General features: G+C 39.3%; 1 protein-coding gene across 1 annotated transcript in view; it reads right to left on the bottom strand.

Annotated features, from left to right (window-relative positions):
• Positions 1-15,541, bottom strand: part of AK5 (adenylate kinase 5) — an 82,682-nt gene that overhangs the window by 5,804 nt on the left and 61,337 nt on the right. The window contains exons 11-13 of the mRNA XM_066555938.1: positions 8,263-8,426; positions 7,156-7,272; positions 3,346-3,507 (exon numbers count right to left, since the gene is read on the bottom strand). Coding sequence (XP_066412035.1) covers positions 3,346-3,507; positions 7,156-7,272; positions 8,263-8,426 — 443 coding nt within the window. The remainder of the gene's footprint in view (positions 1-3,345; positions 3,508-7,155; positions 7,273-8,262; positions 8,427-15,541) is intronic.

Here is a 15,541-nt window from a genome sequence, read left to right as displayed (position 1 = left end):
AAGCAGGGAGAGAATTCCCAATGAGTGCAGAGCAAGCCAGGTCAGAGCTGAGTTTTTCTGTCTGCACTGTGTTTGTCAGACTCCATCCAACCATGCCTTAAAGCCTGTTCCAAATGGAGTAAAGCATTTCTTACTCTGTGTTCCAGTGCACAGAGTAAGAAAGCTCCTTTGACACCGGACTCTCACCACACCTTGACGTGGCGTGACAAATCAGTTCCTCCTCTGCTGAGTGCACAGCCAACATCTAATTCCCACACCAGACCTTTTGCTGGCCTTCTGCCCAGGACTGAATTTACATTTGCATATTTAATCAGCCTCTTTCAGGACTGAAAACCTTTGGAGTGGATAGGAGAAGTTAAATACATCCCACTGCTGTCATGTGCTGTTCCCTGTCAGTGGGAAATTTTGTCCAGTCCTAAATTCAGATTTTAAACTGGAGATATTAAATTACACCAATATGCCAACCCCATTTTCTTGTTACACAAGTCTATTTCTGATTTTCTTTTCTGTGGCCACGTGGAGCTGGATGCTACAGTCAAGCCCCATAAAACATGATCACTTACACAATTAATACCTAGAATTTAGTGGTCCTTAGCCACGTGCTGTAGTAAGCTGGCTAGAAAAGGTTAATGCCAAATCTTTGTGGAAGTTAGCAGGATTTAGACTCCAATATTCCCCTAGAATCTCAACACCCACTCCTCTGCATGCTTAGGAAAGTGCATTGCTGCACTCCCAAGGGACATAAAGCTCACGTGGGCCTTTCACTGAAGAGCTGCTTCTGTTGAAAAACCAAACCTAGGCAGGAATCAAAGACTCTTTAAGACTCTTCTTCTCTTCCTCTCTTAAACAGCTTCTCTTCAGATGCTTTGGCTATTGCTTATCCTGGGATCACAGACTGATCTAGGTCACCAAATAGCACCTTCATGAAGGCATTGCTTCCCTGAAGCTCTTGGATCCCACCAGCTTTGCCTAAGGAAAAGAGTACACTAGCCTCTGATCTGTAGTTACAGGGAGGTCCATAGGTGATTTAAAATAAATCCAGGAATGCAGATGAGAATTTATTTTAAGGGATCTTCAAATCAGCATGGGTAAATTAACTGGTGACTTTGTCTGAAATGGATAGGAAACACACACAGTTCTCTCAGGAAACAGAGTTATAGAGGCAGCAGCATCTCCATGGCAGCACAAACATCTTCAGCCAGCTTTGGTCAGTGTTGGAGAGTGATAAACCCACTTAGGAATGAACAAATCCCCAGCACTGGAATTATGTGATGTTTTAATTAAAATGGGAAAGAAAAATATTAAACACGTTTGACTGCCTCTAGGTAAGGTCTCAGTCTTCTGCATGCATGATATTACAAATTTTAAAAAAACAAACAAAGACTATTTAGCCTAGCCTGCACCAAAAAAAACCCCAACAGGTAGTCAGAAGTTATATTTGATATATTTGATCAGAAGTTATTATTGTCAGTTTTTCTTCTTTCCACCTGAATTTCCTTTCATCATTCAGAGAACACCCAGTGGCTGCTAATGTCAATGCTTGGCTGGGTGTAAAATCTGTTTCTATAAATAAGAAACTAACCCCGTGCCTGGGGAATTGCAAACTTCCCCGTGACACTCTGCTTTCTTCAACATATGTAGCTTAAATGTATTGACCACTTAAATAGTTTTAAAAGACATTTCCCACAATAATGTTTATAAAGCTGATTTCACAGAGCATTCATACTCAATGGTTCCACCTGGAAGATGGATATATGGTAAGCACCACATTCACCAGAAGCAAGTTCAGACAATGTACAGACACTGTAAGAAAAGTAGTGTAGACTCAGCAAAGCACAGGTATTTTCTAACATGCAAACACACAATGTCAGCTTCCCCAAAACTAATGGTACAAGTACAAATCACATATCCTCAGCTGTGACCCACAGATTTGACAGGTTCCTTGAGGAGCTAATGAGCTACCAACTTTCAAGAAAGGACTGCATGTTTTGCCATTTTGTAGGGAAAAGAGCAGGAACTTACAGCAGAAGCATTAAGGAAGGGCAAAGAAAGTGCATGTCATGTGAAATGAGGCAGACCATGACTGCAAAGTCTGTGTGAAAGTATTAAGTGCAGTTTCACTCTCTTTGGGGCTGTCACTTCCCTGATGCTTCAAAAAGGGAAACATTGTGATAGGCACAGCTCCCTGGAATAGGATAGTGAGACAAAGAGCTCTGTTTTCCTTGGCATTGTGCTGTGTTGGTGTATTGTGTATTGTACTGAATTCTTAGCACATCCTTGCAATTTTGGCAAGATAGCTTCTCAAAGAAAAAACAAATAAACCACATAATCCTTTGTAAACCTAAAGATTAAAAGTAAGCAGGACCTTTTTTCTGACACTTAGGCTTTGTCTTATGTGCACTTACTGTTGGGGTAAGGAAAGGCCACAAATCAGAACTCTTCCTTTGAGTATCATTTTTCTCAGCATTGTGTCATTTACCCTGTCCTCAGGTCAGGATGTTGGCGCATAAATTAGCTGCACATTCCTCTTTTAGGAACTTTGCAAAGGAGAAAAGTTTGGGGCAGGTGACTTTCATGTTTGCTACAGCCCTTAGAAAAAATAGATCCCATAATATTTCCAGAAACTGTTATTGGATTCTTTCCCTTTTAGGACAAGACAGAGCAGTAGGACTAGATCTTTCTGTGGCTGAACTAAGGGACAGATTGCCATGACAGAGCAGAGAAACAAAGAAAGAAAAAACCCCAAAATCCTATGTAAATGAGTCTACAGCTGTGCCAGCTAAGTGCACTTTTTCTTGCTTCTCTTGAAGTATTGATTATAGAATAAAAAGAATGCTTAAAATATCACATCCTGAGCAGGTGCAAACTGAGGCAATTCACTGAAATTAATATAACTATGTTATTTATTCCAGCAAAAAGATCTCTCTTGTATGAAGGCCTGTTTTATTTCAGGATATACACCGTCAGTTTTGAAAATTTTACTAAAAGGCTTTGGATTAACATAATCTTTCATCCGAATTCTGAAAGCTCTTATATAGTAATAAATCCTAATACTCAAAGAAAAGCTTTCTAGAATTTATTTTAAATAAGAGATTCTACACAGATGAGTTATTGATTCAGGATATGTTCTCTGACTAAGGATAAATCTGGGGTTTTATTCTTTCAAACTGTACTGTGGAACTCAGAATTTTGCAGAAGTTGCAGACAAACCAGGGAATTGTAAAATGAGAACACCTGAAAAGTGTGGGAACAGTTCATAAATGGTGACATGTCAGTGTTTTCCAAATACTGCTAATATAATTGAAGTAAAAAGCAATAATTTAATTTAAAAGGTCAAGTATTTACCTTGCATAACTGTGTCCTGCTTTCATAGTATGCAATCAGAGGGTTTGATGCTTGGTAGTAGCTTTCAATCCTGTCCTCAGTGGTTTCAGTGTTCTCAGAGCTCTGACTGCTCATGGTTTCTGCAGAGCAGTCCAGGCAGAGCACGAGCTTTGGTTCCCCAATCTACAGACAAAGGAAAACAATAAATATTCAAAGCACTGGCCCAGCAAAAGAGATTTTGTTTGGATAACACCAAAACAGTCACCAAGGAATTTGTGAGCAAATAGTATTTTTCTATGGGGAAATTGTGCTTCTTAATAACCACCCCTCACTGTGGCAGCACAAAGAGGTGCCAGCACTGAGGAGCAAGGCTGTGCTTGCCCGGGCTCTACACAGAGAGAAAAAGAGATGGGATCTGACAAATTCTGGCTACTTGGACTCAAGAGTGTCAGTTCATTATTTGCTGGATGCAAACAGTACAGGACTTATGCAATACTTGACTCAGTTATATTTGTAGCCTTTTTGTTGTTCAATGTGTGAAAAGGGAGTGGTAAACTTAGCTTAGTATTTCAAGATGCAGTAGCAGGAAATGTTCACATAAAAGTGTACCCACTTGAGATGGAAATGAGTAACAACAGGCTCAGGGACACCATCAAATATTCACAGGAATACATCCCGTGAATTACTTTATGTCACACAGTATTTTATGTCCTTGTTTGCAGTGTACCCACACCATTCCTCCCCATGCTGCAAAGGAGGGATGTGATATATTTCTCTGCATTTTCAAATTGGCAAGTAATTTCCAAATTCTGTGGGAAGCTGGTCATTTAATGCTGTTTGGCTAGTGCCAAACTAGTCATGAGGGAGTCTGTCCTTTACTATAATAAAAATAAATGCAGATTTATTTATTTTGATTTTGATTCTTAGGCTTGGAAAAGGTCATAAATAATCGTCTCTTTCTACATTTGATCATAGATATTGCAGTATATTATGGGGAAAAAAGAAATGGCAAGAAGGAACAAAATGTTCTTTATGGTTTTTTAGGAGAGAGCCAAAAGTTCTAAACACAAATCCTCATCATTCTCTCCCTGAAATACTCAAAATATGTATGTCATTTAGCATAAATCTTGGAATGCACTGTCATGCACCCTGCTCAGGCACAGTACTCTCTGACACAAGATTTTGTATGAGCAAAACCTGCTGGGCTGAGTCCAAAGCCATAAATTCCACTGTCTCAAGCAAAATAAAGGTGTTACAGGATCAGTGGGGAAAAGAAGTTTATTTTTCCATGCAGTTATGTATTTAATCCTTCAATGACACGCTCACTCTTTTTCTCATTCCTTCCCTTTCCAGCAGGGATCTGGAAAACACTTTCATAGGAAAAAGTGATAAGTTTTGGAAAAAGATTACTTCACACTAGTGACAATTACAAAATCATATTTTTACCATGGCTACAGTAAAGAAAGTCTAAATGACTGATATATGGAAATTGTCATTGTTATCTTTGTTGACAGCCCCCAAAGGAAGAAATATTCTAAAGGTAAATATTTCATGTCAGGGCTTCTGCATTTGACTGAGGATGTCTGGATTGTGTTGACCTTGCTACTACCCTTAATGACTTTCTAGAAGCTGAAGCCAAGGGATTATGTCAGACAGTTCAATGACAGGCTTTTATCTACCCATTTTTTCCACACAGAAAACATTAATGCAATTAGCTGTAGCAGCACTGAATTTGGGGATTAAAGAAGCCAACAAGGCAGTTTTAATAGTGCAAGAGACATAGAGAATTTAAAAAAAAAAGATGTGGGCTTAATCAATGATTTAAACAAATGCCCTTTTTGTATAACTGGATTTGGATGGTGAGAAGTTATTTCCTCCCAGTTTTACATGAGGAATTCCATGGTCTGTTCTAAATTAGAATAAATGGGAAATAATTCCTTTTATCAGTTATATCGTCACCTTACAATGAGGATATGAAGGACTCTACTGACTGATAGGATCAGATAATAGCTTCTTGCTTAATACACTCAGTCTGAGTTGCTTTTGAAAAATGTACATGGTTTTCTTAGAAGTTTCAGTATTGCTATCTGGAATTCAAACCATTACAGAAATATCTTTCTTCCAAACTAAAACCCACAAAAAGTGAAACTAATGCCCTTATCAGGTATTACAGCAATTTTTGTTATTTTTTTTTAAATTACGATTTTCCTCATACAATTTAGCTTAAATAATACATACCAAACAAGTCTAATGTTTTGGGTCTTTACTCTGTCTCACTGGGTACTTCCTGCCTGGTGCTGTGGAATATATAATCTAAAAATGTTTTTTCACCTTGTAGAAGGACTGAGGAGGGAACAGAGTTTTGTGCTTCTGTAGAATTATAGCTGGGTAAAAATACAATTGCATCATAGAAGGGAATTGGGTTATACTGGCTGGAGAATCAGCTATTTCTACATAGCTCATTCTGTTTATTTTCTGAAACATAAGTATTATTCTTGATGTCTTCTAAGTAGAACAGGAAAGAACTGCGGAGCATTAACTCAAAAACGATTCATTGAAAAAAACTTCACAGTTTTACTGCGCAGCTAACAGCCAGCCTGTGCAAAGTGGATACAAGGCACAACAGGGGGGACTTAGCACCTTCAAAACAGTCACTTGAAGTCTTTGTCTTTTACTCCAAATGCCAAATGTAGTGCAGGACTATGGGATCTTTTGCTGCTTTCAGGGAACTTAAGGAGCTCTGCTTCAGCCTGGGATGCATTAGGACGTACTCGCCTGCAATACCTCAGTGCAGGACACCCCAATCTCTAAATCCCACGTCATAATACAGAGGAGTGTCCACAGGACACCAACATGTATGCCTACCAGAGAAACAGCACTGCTGAAATAGCTCCTCCTCAGACACAAAATGAGAGAAATCTCCAGCATCTTTTTAATAGTCTAAAGCATTTTATTAAAGGGACTAGTAAGTCAACATTTCTGTAAATGGCTTCTATAGCAAATCCCATTGCTCATTATTTTGTCTGGCTTCTGATGCCTAAATCTTGCTAAGCTGTTATGGTAATCAACTAAATAAATAAAGCAGCTAAAGGCTCAGTGAGAAAACAGGGGATTCACTAAAGTTTTATTACCTTATACACTTGTTTAGGACATTTTTGGAGTGTAATATGATGTAACATAGACTATCTATTATCCCTAATTCACCACTTCTTTTCTCCCAAGCCCTGGCAGATTCATTCATAGGCTTAGACAGAGTATTTCCTGCAGGCTGAGAAATGCACGGCTGAGGCTTCTCACGAGGTCTCAGCACATACTGGGGAAATCGAGAGCTCTCGGAGCTGCCACGCAGGCACTTGCAGAACGCTCTTTTTATGGCTGTGCCACCTGTTACTCACCACAAAAATTAAATCTGGTTTGGCTGCTGCAAGTGACAGCAAGCTTTAGCAGAGCTGGCTTACTGGTAATAAATATTAACTGTGAAGATAAATAATTTTATGATCGTGCATCAGATTTTCATGAGAAGTACAGCACTATCCACTAGAACCAGAAAACTGGTTCTAAAATTATGTTTTCCCCGAAATGTGAATTGTTTCTTATTTACATTAAATTTAGATAAAATCAGCCTCTACTTCTCCTTGTATTCTAGATTCCTTGTAGGTAAGGGCAACATCTAGATTTGCTATACTGATGGGGTGCCAAAATTTCAGTGATCAGCAGCACAGCTCTCCTGGATTGGCTTTTTACACGTCCCTGCTGCAATCAGCTGAAGAGAGGGACTGAAGCAGCACCAGAATTACAGGAGTTACAGCAGCATTACAGTTGTATGGTCACCTTGCTCTCAAACTCTTCTGCATCTTTCAACTCTTGGGGATACCCATCAATCAGAAATCCTTTTGTGTCCCCTAGCTTGGAAACCATGGCTTCCTTCAGTAGCTCCAGAACAATACCCTGTATAGGAAAGAGAGGGAATTAGTTGGATAATTAAGAAGAGAGATTGATACCTTTGTTTGTTGCACTGACTTTAGTCCTACACCCTTGAAAACGGCTCTGTGAATGCAGGTGTTTTTCTTGTCCTGCAGGCAGCAGGGCACCCTGCTTTTTATGCTCTCAGGACTGGCGATGCTGCACAAATGTGATGTTGCGATCCACCCAAGATTTCCCAAAATGCCCTCCAGATAGGTCAGAATATTTCATAGTTTCAAAATGAATGTTAATACCTGTGAAACTCCAGAGTACTGCTGCAGCATTTTCCAAACTGATTGCATTTTGCTATGTCACTGGTGTAATTATATTACATGGAAAGTGACCCCATCTGACCAAACACACCAAAGAGCAAAGCAATCAAAATCAAGCCTGAGCACAGCTTTTAGTTTCCCCTGAGCAAAATTTCCCAGTATCTTTCATTAACAAACACATCCTCTGACCTAGCTGCAGTCGCTGAATACCCACCAAGAGTTGGAACTGTGGACCTGCCATGTAAAAGTCAGGTCCAGCTGAGAACAACATCCTCTGCCTTCACAATCTCCATTAAGCTGCAGTCCAGCTACTCTGGGATGTCAGCCAGCTCTGCAGGGAACTGCTGCAGGTACTGTAATTTAAAATACCTGCCAGGAGGACCAGCTCTGAATTTGAAATGTAATGCTATAAAAAGGACATAAAGTTTCTGTTTCTTGTACTTACACTTACATTTTGCAATGCATCTGTCTCACTGTATTTCATGTCTGATCTATTGCCTATGTGAAACATAAAGAAATACTGGCACTGAAAAGGGAAACAAGTGCCACAGATTTGGCAAAGAGGAAATGTCTCCCTGAGGTTACAGATTAATTTTACTGAAATGGGAACCATCAGCTCCAGTATCTATTTCACTGGTTTAGACAATATACCTACCATGGCCTTTGTTTAACCATTAGAACCCCAAATAAAACCATCACTCACGCCAGGCACAGGTTCACCACATTCCACAATGTCTTTGATCAATTTACTTCTCTCTGATAATGACAATAATTCATTTTGGAGAAGGTCACTAGTGGACAGGTGAGTAAATCCGTATTTCTTGGCTAGCTGTTCACATTGGCTACCTTTGCCAGAGCCAGGCCCACCTATGTGAGGGAAAAAATAACTAGAATTAGAAAAGAACAAAGATCTTCCAATTCTCAAATTGTACCCACCAAGAAAATGGGAGGAAATTGATGACACTGACTGTTTTGAAATTTTAATTTATTTTTTTTTTGGTAGAGAAAATATCTGCAGTAGAACAAGTCATATACCTATATATCCCTGATACAACTACAGTGCTGACTGAAAAATGTGTTGAAGTTGAAGGAGTCACAACAGTGTGAAATCTCTAACAGAGGAGAACCTGTTCCTAAAACACCATTAGCATGTTAAGGAAAAACATGAAACAGCCTGTGGAAAAGGGTATTTCACTCTGCACTCCTTCAGTTTGACAGCTGCAACAAATTGTAGCAAGTAATGTTCACTGCAGCACCGTGAGGGGAATAACAACGAGGGCCCACCTGCGCCTTCCCACAGGAGCTGTGGGAGACAGCGCCAGGAGGGGAAGGGCACTGACCCGGGAATGCTGGGGTGTCCTCCTGGCAGGAATGGCTCCTCCAGCCTCCTGCTTCCCCTGGCCAGCCAGCAGCCTCAGCTGAGAGCCCAGAGCTCTGCCTGTGCCGCTCTGCAGGTGCAGGCGCTGCCTGGCCCAGCTCCTCCATGCAGGGCGGCCGCTTCTCCCTCCACTCCAAGGCCACGGCATGGAAGCCATGGCATGGAAAGCCATGGCGTGGAAGGCCACAGCATGGAAGGTCTCTCTCTTCAGGCTCCTGCTGAGGCATTGCAGCCACCCCTGCCTGGCTGGAGAGAGGAACAGCCCACGGAACCTTCTGGAAGCCAGGTGTCCCAGGGCAGTGCCGTCAGCGCCGCTGGCATAGCTGAGGTGAGGCCCTGAGGCGCCATGGCGGTGCCAGGGCATGGCGGGCGGGAAGGCCAATTCCTGCTGGGAGTTTGTGGAGAAACCTCACTGCCTGTAGCAGCAATTCTGCAGCCTTTGATGGATCTGTTCAGAAGATCTACTGCAGTAGGAGGTAATTACAGCCTTGGAGGGAGACAATGCTCAAACTCTTTCAGTAGGGTTTTTTCAGCAGGTGACCTGTGTTATTTATCAACGGCTGGGACTTGCCGGTGGGGCTACACAGCTCTGCTACATTCATTTAAGAGGCTAAAAAATATGATGCTTTCCTGTTTCCTTATCCTTCCACAAACAAATATAGGAAAAACACGCTCACAATAGAATGATTTTAGCACTGTCTCTTGCCTCACTTGAACTTTCTTCTAACTTTTGCATTCAATGTAAGAAATAATTGCTCTGAGCATATAATTTTCAGAGAAATTACAGTACTGTAGCTGAGACTAAAAATTGGGTCACAAAGGAGTAGCATCAAAGGAAGGGGTTTGTGTTCTGTGATGTGCAGTCTTTTACTTCAGCTTCACAAGGAGAATAAACAGACTATGGTGTGAGAATCACGCCTGTGCTACAATTTTTCTACAACTATCTTTGTTGCAGGCTTATCTTCTGGCCAATGTGGGTTGCATCTTGTTTTTCTGTTGCCATAATATGAAGAACATTATTGTTTTCTAAAAACACTAGTTGAAAGAAAACAAGGAAAAAATAGGAGTGGCTATAAAGAAACAGATGTAACAAAATTACAGGCAAATTACTAGTAATGAATCCCTTAAATATCAGAGTAGCAATTAATAGTATTTCTGGCCTGTGCTGGGGTTTTTGTAGATCAGTAAATTGAAAATGTTTACACATTTTGTCTCCTGGCCTTGAATATGCTAACAGTGCAGTAATTTAATCCTATTTATTTGGTGTATATATGCAGTATTAAAAAAACCCAGCTGTAAAGATTATTACATTCTTTTTCTTACGTAACTGTTTCTCTTCTGAATGCAGAGCCCAATGAGAAGTTTCATAATTTCTACTCATACACAAAATTACTAAATCTCTTATTAGAAATAACAATACAAGGACATTTTTTGGTTTTTAGCAGGTAAATATTCAGAAAATTTGATGTGCTTCTAATACCTTTGTGTGTTAGTATTTTAAAAGAGAACACTGTCAGAATGGCAGAATATGCAGGGCATACACCATAATGAGTGTTTCTCCAAAACATTAATTAAAATGGCCATTTTTTTATAGAAGAGTTCAAACAAAGCAGAGATAACATGCTGAGCTCTTTAAAGAGTAAAACCATATTTGATTAAGTAATGTGCTAAAATTGGTAGTTTTTATGGCCACTGGTATTAATTTAGATTCATCTCATGAGTAGCAGAGCACCCCACTGCTTGACAAATGCATACAACCCACTTTATCAAGTCTTGTGCTTTCTTATCCATGAATGAGACCACAGTTCTTGCTTGGCATGATCTGAGAAGAGACTGAATTCCCCAGGAAGTTCAGCATTGAGGGCTGAGCACAACTTGGCCTTTACACCAGTATTAATTTACATGTCTGAAATGAAAGTATTACCTTGCCTCCCTCTGAAGTTCCTTAATGTGACTGAAATAGAGCTATTCAGGTGAGAAAAGTTGTGAAAGTGCATTTTCTTACTAATTAGGTGTTGCCTTCTTGCTCAGATTACATACTTAAAACACTGCTACATAAGCAGCTTTAACAGCAAATTAATCCTGCTGCCATGAAGCTCACAGTGAATTTATAGTGTTACAAAAATTGTACCTGGTCTTTTAGTGGATATTCTTCTTAAATCTATTCATTTTTCTAAAGAAAAAAATAATGTGAAGAAAGTTTATCTGGAATAACAGCTGCATATGAAACACGACAAAGGCTAGCAAGAAGATTTTTTCAGTTAAGACTTCACTGCAACTTGTTACAGTGTTTTTCATATGGAAAATATTTGAGGCATTGAAAAAGGCAATCGAGTTTTCCCAATGGCTCAATTGTTCGTAGAAAAATATATCCCCACTTTTGTTGTGAAGGCGTAAGATTCTTTGTGAACACTGTTATTTTTTCTCTATGCTGTCATCTTGTGATCTGCCTACGTATACTTGGGGAAAAAAAGTGTAGGTTCATGATAACTTGTTATTCAGATTAATCATGTTGTCTTCTGATTTCTATATATGTTATGCAGAGAAAAAGCTAAAGCCTAGAAAACAGCCAGAGGAATTAGGAGTGTGATGTGACCTGTAGGACAATATAGAACTGCCAGCAGTTCTTCAATATTAGCATGCTTTTGTATTTTCCTAGTATTGCTCAGTGCAGTGGACCTTGCTTTAAAGCTCATTTGGTAACTTAATAAAAATCCAAAAATTGCAGGTAAAGAAATTAAGAACATTGTATTAATCAGTGAGATTATTCTTGGAAACAGAACTCTTTGAGTGTCCCTTTGTGCTTTTTGATACAAATGGTAAGCAAGAATATGGAACCAGAGTACTAACACAGAAATTAAATGCAGTTCTCTATATTGCTTTTCTGCAGACACGGCCAGATTAAAAAGTCTATGCAGTCCCTTAGAGCAATATTCCCTTCCATTATGTTGATTCATTGGCCTGTGAGAGGGGATCTTCTGGTAAAGAACTTTCTGGCAGCACTGCTGACTTAGGTGGTTACTTTTTAAATTATTGACTGCAGAAATGCTTCACAGAGAGTCCTTCAAGGAGAGAAAAAGAGCGTCTCCGTGGGTGCAGTAACAACCAATTGCCCAAGCAGCACTTCTGGGTGTTCAGCTGCAGTCAGCCCTGGATCAAAGGTCTCAGCTCTCCCCCCTCCTGCCCAAATGTCCCCCAGAGTGGGAAGGCCAAGGAGCCTGGGCATGTGACTGAAATGAACAGCTCTGATCTAGAGCACAACATCACCAGCAGAGAATTAATGATGACAGAGAGAGCTGGGACTGCTGCTGTGAGTGAGCAGGGCCAGGAACACGCCATATGAGCAGTGCATGGACCGGCTTTGCTGCCAGAAACACTGCTAGAGCAAAAGTGTCATGCAGGCAGACTGAGATGCCTCTATTTTAAATCTTACAAGTTTATTATATACCAAAATATCATGAGCATTTATATAAAAAGCCAGCAGTAGGATTTACAAGACAGTCCCACTATTTATTTTAAAATGTATCAATTTCAAGACCTTGTTATCATAATGAGCATCATCCCTGTATCAGGGAGAAGTGCCTACAGGGGAAATCTAGCTGCACAAGGGAGCCTCAGAAGTCTGAATTGAAACCAAAATAACCCCAGTCAGTCTATCCCTAAATTCAAGCAAAAATTTTGGATGACTTGATCAGTTTGGCAGTTTTATCAATGCTACTTGGATTTTATAGACAAGTAAAAAATAAGCCTTAACTTCAAAATATGGTATTTGAAGGCTTCTCAATAGCACCTCATCTGCTGTTCACAAATTATTTCAGTCTAAGTGAAGCCATACAGGAATTGTACTATTACTTAACAACAACAACAAAAAAGGCCTCAACACTTTCTTTGTATTTCCTTTTTCTGAGAAATTATTTTTCATTAGAAAACAACGAGTTGTGCATGTTGGCAGAGTGATGCAATATCCTGGGACATCAGTGAGTTTTCATCCTTCTTAAAGAAAATGTGAAGTTTATTTCACAGGAAGTCAGGGAAATCAACCTTGCACAGCATCCACAGTTAGCTTGGACTGACTGGGGGTTTAATTATCAGTACTGCTCATTCTGTGCTTTTCTGATTGTAGGTATTGTAGCATAATTTACAATGGAAGGGACCTCATCTGGTTAAACCTTATACTCAAAGCAGGCCTAAATTAATGATAAATTGAATTAGGTGATGTCATTTAAGGTCTGACATACCTGGGACAAATAAAGAGTTTGAGTTTTGTGATATATTACTTGTTGAATTTTGGTGTGTGTGCAAGCTCTGTCTCTGATAATGTCTACTTCTAGGTGTAAGTGGTGAGAATATCTTCAGTGTCAGCTAAAAAGCTGGTCTTTCTTACACTGAGTTTAAGCAATTACCAGCTTTAGATCATCAACAAGAATATAACAAAGATTCTGTAGAGGAGAGTGGTTACATTAGCTAAGCTTTAAACACCTCATTTACAAGTCAGCAGGGAGTTTGTTTCTGATCCAAAGCGCAGAAAGATTCCTGAACCTCCGGTTTTACTTTCAGGCTCAGCTGAAGCCAACTGTTTTGTGAAGCTCCTGCAGAGGCCAGGGAGGGGGAATGCTCCCAGAAACTGTGCTATGGATGACACTTCTGTGGATGCAATATGGAATATTGCAGTGGTTAAGAATTAGAAGATCATTCAACATTCATTGTCGTTAAAATTGATGACATAGGTTTTTTTGTTTGTTTTTTTGGTTTGTCTTTTAATGACTGGCAATGATTACTTAAGTTTTAAATATTTATTAGAGCATCACCCAATTTTATCTTTGTGCCTCTTTATATTTTTTCTTCTTTGAATTTTACTTTGCTGGCCAAATTTATCATTGTTTTTCCTCTTTTATTATCCTGCTGTTTTCTCTTATATTTTTTACTTGCTGATACTCTTTCTGTGCTTTACAATATGGATAGAACATTGACATTGTTGCTTAATTAATCCAACTTGACTGTTATTCCAATTAATTCCTACATTAGCTCTAATGTAAACTTTTGCTAATTAGATGATTTCTTTTTCTTTCCCTTTCTGGAAAATTTTCAAGGGTAATTAGTGGGAGAGGGAACTGCCTGTTTCTTTCCCTTTGTCATAAACAGTATCTCTGTTTGTCAGGTATGGCAGATGGTGCATTCATTTTGATTTGTTTGTAAACTTCTTCAAATGTACGTGTTTAAAATTCTAGCTTCAAAACACCTTTATAAGCATCTTATTATTTCCTCATGAAATAATACACACCTATGTAATGAGTCAACATCCTTAATGACACCTGAGCCCAAGACAGTTTTTCCCATTCCAGTATCCCACAGCAGCCTGCTCTGACCCAACTTCTCTTCTCCCTCTCTAGTCAGGGTATCATGGACTGAACATCTCTAGCACTGCTCACTGCAGCAGAGCACTTTAACCACTGACATTTGGGGCTTTTTTCCCCATCCCCAACAGTTTTGTTCTGCTTCTGTAAGATTTCTTCATATTTTTCTTTCACTGTTGTACCATTCACAATGATCAGATTCCACCTCTTGACTGACATTGCCTGCCTGCACAAACGTGTGTGCATGTGGGTAGTGTGTATAAAGCTAAAGCTGGAGTGGCTGTGGATCAACAGGTGATCCCTGCAGATTTAACTGCCTGAAAAGGACTCAAGGCAAAAGAGCTTGTGGCCACTCCAACTTAGCTGCTGCAAGAAATCTGTCTCTGGGAATACCATTTACTTTCACTACCTAAGTCGAATAAGGTCAAGATTTTGCAGAAAAATGAGCAACCATGGAGCTCTCATTTTGTTCAAAAACCCCCACAAACCCACAAAAAAACCTCTCACTCTTCTCATAAGACTTTAAGAAAATTTTTCAGGGGTGCAAGGATGGGAGTGGAGATGGAGGTATTTTGGGAAAAAGAATAAATCATTCTAGATTTTTTTTTTGAAAATTACCCACATTTGGACTCAGTAAAACTTTTCATAATAATCTTTTTAACAAAGAAAACTGTATTTTCATTAAGGCACAATTTATCTCTGCACCCAGAAAGCATTTACTAGAAAATCAGAGCAGGAATAACTAGGAAAAAGGTGTGATTTCAATTTGAAGCTGCAAGATGGCTACTGGATGTCTCCTAGAAAAATTATAAATGAAAATTCAAAATGACTCCTTCTAAAATAAAAAGATTCCCAGAGGCAAATGAAAAATATACTTTACCATGGACAATTTCAGAGGCAATATTACTTGAGTGTGTTCTCATTTTTTTTCTTAAAAACCTGTTTGTACAAACCCAAATGATTTTTTTTCAATATGATACGTGAGACAGAATTAAAATTTTCCACTGTAGTGACTAGCAGGAAGGTGTACATCAGTAAGCATAGATTACAGTTTGCTTAAAGGTCTGAAAATTAGGTTTTATGCACCCTTCCCTTAAGAAAAAGTCTCCAGTGAACTCTTCAGTAACCTCATTTTACTTTTTCATACACATAAAAATTGAGTTGCAATAAATTGAGTTAACTTGTATTTGGCATAAGAGAGAATGAGATAAAATTGCAACATGAGAACGCTCTTTTAATAGAATCTTTTA

Source organism: Molothrus aeneus, chromosome 9, assembly GCF_037042795.1.
Source record: "Molothrus aeneus isolate 106 chromosome 9, BPBGC_Maene_1.0, whole genome shotgun sequence".
NCBI lineage: Eukaryota > Metazoa > Chordata > Aves > Passeriformes > Icteridae > Molothrus > Molothrus aeneus.
Note: the sequence above shows the minus strand (reverse complement) of the source record. Positions and strands in the feature narration are given on the sequence as shown.